The 8,620-nt window shown below is 43.7% G+C and overlaps 1 protein-coding gene across 1 annotated transcript; it reads right to left on the bottom strand.

The window, feature by feature from the left end:
• Nucleotides 1–751: 751 nt before the first annotated feature.
• Nucleotides 752–3,950, bottom strand: LOC133618890 (ras-related protein Rap-2b-like). The gene has a single exon (XM_061979700.2). The coding sequence runs from the start codon at nt 3,667–3,669 to the stop codon at nt 3,121–3,123; it is 549 nt and encodes a 182-aa protein (XP_061835684.1). The 5' UTR covers nt 3,670–3,950; the 3' UTR covers nt 752–3,120.
• Between the last annotated feature and the right edge of the window lie 4,670 nt (nt 3,951–8,620).

Consider the following 8,620-nt stretch of genomic DNA (forward strand, 5'->3'; position numbering starts at 1 on the left):
AAGATGAGCGAGTGGTTAAGGGAAGTTTACGCGAAGAGGCCGGGTGGCTTTTTTCACACAGCTCCGAAGGCGAACACACCTTCACTAAGACGGGCAGACAGCGCCGGACGACATACGCCAACATTTGCCAGTGGATCGTAAATGCCTGGGCAGATATTTCGGTCACAACTGTGGTCCGAGCTTTCCGGAAGGCAGGATTCACAGAACTACTGGACAACAACAGCGACACTGACTCCGATGACTTCGAAGAGACGGAGCCGGCCATTTTGGAACCCACGCTTGCGCAACTTTTCAATTCGGACACCGAAGACGAAGAATTCGAAGGATTTACGAATGAAGAATAACTTCAGAAGGTGAGCGCTATGTTTATTTTGTGTGTTGTGACATTAACGTTCGAGCAACATTATGTTGCTATTGCTCTACACCATTTTGAATTTTACTATGTTTGTGATTGCACATTTGCGTACATTTTGGGACAGAGTTGTTAGAACGCTGGTTTTCAATATATTATTAAAGTTTGACTGAACTATCTGACTGTTTTTTTTGACATTCCCTTTAGCGCAGCGTAGGCGCGGCTTATAATCCGGGGCGGCTTATTGGTGGACAAAGTTATGAAATATGTAATTCATTGAAGGTGCGGCTAATAATCCGGTGCGCCTTATAGTGCGGAAAATACGGTATATATATATATATATATATATATTATAGTGTATTCTTATATTGCTTTCAGACTGACAAACACGCACATCCCTCATTGGTACATAAAATGCCTTTTGTATTACAAGTCTCTCAAAACTGACAAGTTGATCACAGATTTGTCCAAAAGGTAGAATTACAATAAAAATGTCATCACATCATCAAGGAAAAAGATCAAACATGGCTTCTTCACTGCAGTACCTCCACATTGGGCCTGACTCAGAGGGGAAAGAAACAAAAAAAAAAAAAGCTAAGTTCTGATTGGCGTGGAGACGCACTGCAGAGGAAGGAGGGCTCGTCACTGGCTGACTTGGCACAGTCGCAGGAAGGCACTTGACATGAGGTCAACCGTCATGGCGTGACCCCGTGCAGCCACAGCAACGCACTAAGGTCCTTGTGCACTAAGTTCCAATGGTAACACACTTCCAACACGCTGGAGAAGGGAAACACGTTTAAAAAAAAATCTAATTATTACTTAGAATGGGTATACTATTCTATTACAGGGGTGTCAAAGTCATTTGAGCTCAGGGGCCGAATGGAGTCAAATCTGTGCACACGGACTATTAAAATCATGGCATTAAAACTCAAAAATAACGACAACTTCAGATTGTTTTCTTTGTCTTACTTTGGCCAAAAATAGAACAAACACATTCTGAAAATATTACAATAAAAATATAGAAAAAACTACCGGCAGCGGTCAAGTTTAGATCCATGAAGGAAAGAAGAAAGTGAATGAATGTTTATAACTGAATACATTTACATATGCATAAACATGTGTTTTCTTTTGTATTATTTTTAAAAATGAATTAAGTAACGTTTGACAATCTTTTTCCAAAACACGATATAGAATGTGAGATATAACAGGATAATGCATACATTTATCATTTGTTTTCAAAATGCTTACAAAAAAAAGTGGTACCCCAAAAAATTTACTGTGGGACCCCATTTTGAGAATTCCTTGCGCCAACACTGATGGAGTATTGGTGCATGCAAAACAGCAGCAGGCGGCTGTAACCTGAGGGCCGCTTCTAATACTAATCAAATATCATCCCGGGTGCCTTAGATCATTCATTTGTGGGTCATATCTGGCCCGCGGGCCTTGACTTCGACACCCCTGTTCTATTACATTAGTCACATGGCAAAATGAAGTGCAGTATTTGCAGGTCACCAGCAGAGGCGCTGTTTATTCAATCAGAGAAGACTATGCTATCTGTTGCACAGCATTCGCTGTAAAAGTAAGCCATCTAAAATAAATAAGAAATATTTCAACAAAATAACGTGAATTAATTATTAATTTTCGCCGACGTCAAACAACCCATCTCTAGTATGTTTTTTTTTACCACAATGTCTTCAAAGTGAGCGACGTTAACACTGACTCCACCACTGAGTACGAGAGATTAAAACAGTACATGAGAAGAAGAAAAAAAAAACCCCTACAATGTCTCTTAGGTTTTCACAATAAGACATTCCCACTGAGGCACGTTTCCAAAGAAGTGTCATATTATACAAAGCTATATATTTGAAAACAATAACATTCAAGTACTTTGTCAATGTAAACACTTTTCCTGGACTATTATACATCAGATAAGGGCTGGGCGATATATCGAGTTCGTAAAATATATCGATATAATTTTAAACAAGATAGTGTGTGAATGTGAGTGTGAATGTTGTCTGTGTTGGCCCTGTGATGAGGTGGCGACTTGTCCAGGGTGACGCTGCCTTCCACCCGATTGTAGCTGAGATAGGCTCCAGCACCCCCCGCGACCCCGAAGGGAATAAGCGGTAGTAAATGGATGGATGGCTGAATTAAGAAAATATCGTGATAACGATATAATTTATTTCACATTAAAATGACCAAACATCGCTTATTTGTTGTGTTCCTTGTGCTCCCCCTCCATGGGCTACTAAACCCCTCTCCTTCCTCTACTATGATGAGTCATGATTGGTTAGGGACAGGCCAATCAGAGGCAAGATAGGGCGGGTCATCGAACCAGGAAGTGAAATCACAAAGTGCCTGCCTGCAAATGTATTTTTGTATCAGAGTTTGATACATTTTGTATTATTTGCACAACTATGTTATTTATTTTACGTAGAAATAACATTTTTCTATTTTATTTACATCATGTAATTCTGTGTTGTTAATACCTATCTTGACAAACTGGGTTAATAAAAGTGTTTACAGTACAGTTGTCATTCACTGAATATCGCTCAAAAAATGAATATCTTTATATGTATACTTTCACCCAAAAAGATATCGAATTTAAGTAAAAATACATCGAGATATACTTTTTCGTTCATATCGCCCGGCCCTACATCAGATTGTTGTCCGTTTGATTTGTGCGAAACCATAAGACAACAGGTGTGAAATAAAGATTGTTTTTTTTTTGTTCCGTTTCAAGAAAAGAAAAAAAAAATAGTGATTGTTTAGAGCAGAACACACGAGCAACACTTGTCACGTCCGGCAGGAACCGTGGAATAGTTCATCTGTCGGACTATTTCTGCAAAGAGTTCATCCACAGAGATTTTATTCTTGGCTGAGGTCTCCATGAAAGGGCAGGTCCAGTCCTGGGCCAGAGCCTTGCCTTCCCCGGACGACACCTCTCGCTCGGCCTCCAGGTCCACCTTGTTGCCCACCAGGATCATGGGCACCCTCTCGTACCTCTTCACCCGGATGATCTGGTCCCGCATGGGCTTGATGTCCTGGAAGCTCTGCTGGTTGACCAGACTGTAGACCAGGATGAAGCCTTGTCCGTTTTTGATGTACAGATCCCGCATGGAGGCGAACTGTTCCGTCCCGGCCGTGTCCAGGATCTCCAGGACGGACGGCGACGAGTCCACCTCGATCTCCTTCCGGTAGAAGTCCTCGATGGTGGGGTCGTACTTCTCGATGAAGGAGCCCGTCACGAACTGCACGGTCAGGGCGGATTTCCCGACCCCACCCGAGCCGAGAACAACCACTTTGTACTCCCTCATGGCCGAGGGGGAAAAAAGAGAATGTATCCTTTTTTTTGTCCGGAGCCTCCTTTGACGACGTCTTCACAGCGAGCAGGCCCGGAAAGCGGCGTCCTCGTCGGGATTTGGAGAACCGACACCGAGCGTTCGGGGCTCACACGCCGGGGGGGAGAGTGTCCGCTCCCTGGAGGCTGGCGGCGTCAACCGAGGGACATTGTTGCTGGCGCCGACACGATTGTGCAAGAAGTGCGCCGAGAAGCGTGAAGGCTTCTGCTGGCTCTGCATGGCACTTCCTGCCCACATCCTCGCAGCGTCAACAGCGCGCAGCCTCACTTCCGCTTTCTTAAAGTGGCAGTGACTCCGCGCCAGCGCGCACACATGCACAGTGGTGCGTTCAGGGGCTTTGTCCGGACATGTTGGCCTCTGCTGGGGTCACGTGGGCACGGCACACTTAAATCGAACTAAATATTTGTCTTCCAATTTAAACTTGATCGCCATAAACTAACAGCAACCTGCGGCTTTTTAGCGCCGCCATAGTGGCTCCCTGGACCACTTTCAGAGATGAGTGAAAATGGAAAAAGATAAAGAAAAAAATATATTTTTTGTTTTAATATATTTTCTATAGGAGAACAAACATGACACACACCTTCCTAATTGTTACAAATCCCACTGTTTATATTAAACATGCTTCACTGATGAGAGTATTTGGCGAGCACCGTTTTGTCCAACTAATTTCAATGATCATTGAACTCATCGTAGTTTCTTTACATGTACAACTTTCTCCGACGCTGCCACAGAAAGACATGTTTTATGCCACAACAGCTCGCAGCCTCATTTCCGCTTTCTTAAAGTGGCAGTGACCCCGCGCCAGCGCGCACACATGCACAGTGGTGCGTTCAGGGGCTTTGTCCGGACATGTTGGCCTCTGCTGGGGTCACGTGGGCACGGCACACTTAAATCGAACTAAATATTTGTCTTCCAATTTAAACTTGATCGCCATAAACTAACAGCAACCCGCGGCTCTTTAGCGCCGCCCTTGTGGCTCTCTGGACCTCTTTCAGAGATGTGTGAAAATGGAAAAAGATGAAGAAAAAAAAAAATTGTTTTAATATATTTTCTATAGGAGAACAAACATGACACAAACCTTCCTAATTGTTAGAAATCCCACTGTTTACTCATGAGATTATTTGGCGAGCACCGTTTTGTCCTACTAATTTCAACGATCCTTGAACTCCTCGTAGTTTGTTTACATGTACAACTTTCTCCGACGCTGCCACAGAAAGACGTGTTTTATGCCACTCCTTCTTTGTCTCATTTCCTGCCCACATGCTCGCGGCGTCAACAGCGCGCAGCCTCACTTCCGCTTTCTTAAAGTGGCAGTGACCCCGCGCCAGCGCGCACACATGCACAGTGGTGCGTTCAGGGGCTTTGTCCGGACATGTTGGCCTCTGCTGGGGTCACGTGGGCACGACACACTTACATCGAACTAAATATTTGTCTTCCAATTTAAACTTGATCGCCATAAACTAACAGCAACCCGCGACTCTTTAGCGCCGCCCTAGTGGCTCCCTGGACCTCTTTCAGAGATGTGTGAAAATGGAAAAAGATGAAGAAAAAAAAATATTGTTTTAATATATTTTCTATAGGAGAACAAACATGACACAAACCTTCCTAATTGTTAGAAATCCCACTGTTTACTCATGAGATTATTTGGCGAGCACCGTTTTGTCCTACTAATTTCAACGATCCTTGAACTCCTCGTAGTTTGTTTACATGTACAACTTTCTCCGACGCTGCCACAGAAAGACGTGTTTTATGCCACTCCTTCTTTGTCTCATTTCCTGCCCACATGCTCGCGGCGTCAACAGGGCGCAGCCTCACTTCCGCTTTCTTAAAGTGGCAGTGACCCCGCGCCAGCGCGCACACATGCACAGTGGTGCGTTCAGGGGCTTTGTCCGGACATGTTGGCCTCTACTGGGGTCACGTGGGCACGACACACTTACATCGAACTAAATATTTGTCTTCCAATTTAAACTTGATCGCCATAAACTAACAGCAACCCGCGACTCTTTAGCGCCGCCCTAGTGGCTCCCTGGACCTCTTTCAGAGATGAGTGAAAATGGAAAAAGATAAAGAAAAAAATATATTTTTTGTTTTAATATATTTTCTATAGGAGAACAAACATGACACACACCTTCCTAATTGTTAAAAATCCCACTGTTTATATTAAACATGCTTCACTGATGAGAGTATTTGGCGAGCAACGTTTTGTCCAACTAATTTCAATGATCATTGAACTCATCGTAGTTTGTTTACATGTACAACTTTCTCCGACGCTGCCACAGAAAGACATGTTTTATGCCACAACAGCTCGCAGCCTCATTTCCGCTTTCTTAAAGTGGCAGTGACTCCGCGCCAGCGCGCACACATGCACAGTGGTGCGTTCAGGGCCTTTGTCCGGACATGTTGGCCTCTGCTGGGGTCACGTGGGCACGGCACACTTAAATCGAACTAAATATTTGTCTTCCAATTTAAACTTGATCGCCATAAACTAACAGCAACCCGCGGCTCTTTAGCGCCGCCCTTGTGGCTCTCTGGACCTCTTTCAGAGATGTGTGAAAATAGAAAAAGATGAAGAAAAAATATATATATATTTTTTAAATATATTTTCTGTAGGAGAACAAACATGACACAGTCCTTCCTAATTGTTACAAATCCCACTGTTTATATTAAACATGCTTCACTGACGAGAGTATTTGGCGAGCACCGTTTTGTCCTACTAATTTCAACGATCAATGAACTCATCGTAGTTTGTTTACATGTACAACTTTCTCTGACGCTGCCACAGAAAGACATGTTTTATGCCACAACAGTTCGCAGCCTCACTTCCGCTTTCTTAAAGTGGCAGTGACCCCGCGCCAGCGCGCACACATGCACAGTGGTGCGTTCAGGGGCTTTGTCCGGACATGTTGGCCTCTGCTGGGGTCACGTGGGCACGGCACACTTAAATCGAACTAAATATTTGTCTTCCAATTTAAACTTGATCGCCATAAACTAACAGCAACCTGCGGCTTTTTAGCGCCGCCCTAGTGGCTCCCTGGACCACTTTCAGAGATGAGTGAAAATGGAAAAAGATAAAGAAAAAAATATATTTTTTGTTTTAATATATTTTCTATAGGAGAACAAACATGACACACACCTTCCTAATTGTTACAAATCCCACTGTTTATATTAAACATGCTTCACTGATGAGAGTATTTGGCGAGCAACGTTTTGTCCAACTAATTTCAATGATCATTGAACTCATCGTAGTTTCTTTACATGTACAACTTTCTCCGACGCTGCCACAGAAAGACATGTTTTATGCCACAACAGCTCGCAGCCTCATTTCCGCTTTCTTAAAGTGGCAGTGACTCCGCGCCAGCGCGCACACATGCACAGTGGTGCGTTCAGGGCCTTTGTCCGGACATGTTGGCCTCTGCTGGGGTCACGTGGGCACGGCACACTTAAATCGAACTAAATATTTGTCTTCCAATTTAAACTTGATCGCCATAAACTAACAGCAACCCGCGGCTCTTTAGCGCCGCCCTTGTGGCTCTCTGGACCTCTTTCAGAGATGTGTGAAAATGGAAAAAGATAAAGAAAAAAATATATTTTTTGTTTTAATATATTTTCTATAGGAGAACAAACATGACACACACCTTCCTAATTGTTAAAAATCCCACTGTTTATATTAAACATGCTTCACTGATGAGAGTATTTGGCGAGCAACGTTTTGTCCAACTAATTTCAATGATCATTGAACTCATCGTAGTTTCTTTACATGTACAACTTTCTCCGACGCTGCCACAGAAAGACATGTTTTATGCCACAACAGCTCGCAGCCTCATTTCCGCTTTCTTAAAGTGGCAGTGACTCCGCGCCAGCGCGCACACATGCACAGTGGTGCGTTCAGGGGCTTTGTCCGGACATGTTGGCCTCTGCTGGGGTCACGTGGGCACGGCACACTTAAATCGAACTAAATATTTGTCTTCCAATTTAAACTTGATCGCCATAAACTAACAGCAACCCGCGGCTCTTTAGCGCCGCCCTTGTGGCTCTCTGGACCTCTTTCAGAGATGAGTGAAAATGGAAAAAGATGAAGAAAAAAATATATTTTTTGTTTTAATATATTTTCTATAGGAGAACAAACATGACACAAACCTTCCTAATTGTTAGAAATCCCACTGTTTATTCATGAGATTATTTGGCGAGCACCGTTTTGTCCTACTAATTTCAACGATCCTTGAACTCCTCGTAGTTTGTTTACATGTACAACTTTCTCCGACGCTGCCACAGAAAGACGTGTTTTATGCCACTCCTTCTTTGTCTCATTTCCTGCCCACATGCTCGCGGCGTCAACAGCGCGCAGCCTCACTTCCGCTTTCTTAAAGTGGCAGTGACCCCGCGCCAGCGCGCACACATGCACAGTGGTGCGTTCAGGGGCTTTGTCCGGACATGTTGGCCTCTACTGGGGTCACGTGGGCACGACACACTTACATCGAACTAAATATTTGTCTTCCAATTTAAACTTGATCGCCATAAACTAACAGCAACCCGCGACTCTTTAGCGCCGCCCTAGTGGCTCCCTGGACCTCTTTCAGAGATGAGTGAAAATGGAAAAAGATAAAGAAAAAAAAAAATGTTTTGTTTTAATATATTTTCTATAGGAGAACAAACATGACACACACCTTCCTAATTGTTACAAATCCCACTGTTTATATTAAACATGCTTCACTGATGAGAGTATTTGGCGAGCACCGTTTTGTCCAACTAATTTCAATGATCATTGAACTCATCGTAGTTTCTTTACATGTACAACTTTCTCCGACGCTGCCACAGAAAGACATGTTTTATGCCACAACAGCTCGCAGCCTCATTTCCGCTTTCTTAAAGTGGCAGTGACTCCGCGCCAGCGCGCACACATGCACAG

Source organism: Nerophis lumbriciformis, linkage group LG19 (genome assembly GCF_033978685.3).
Source record: "Nerophis lumbriciformis linkage group LG19, RoL_Nlum_v2.1, whole genome shotgun sequence".
Classification (NCBI taxonomy): domain Eukaryota; kingdom Metazoa; phylum Chordata; class Actinopteri; order Syngnathiformes; family Syngnathidae; genus Nerophis; species Nerophis lumbriciformis.

What these genes read in the sequence shown, in the direction of transcription:
- LOC133618890 (XM_061979700.2), bottom strand. Translation starts at nt 3,669, where the DNA reads ATGAGGGAGTACAAAGTGGTTGTTCTCGGCTCGGGTGGGGTCGGGAAA.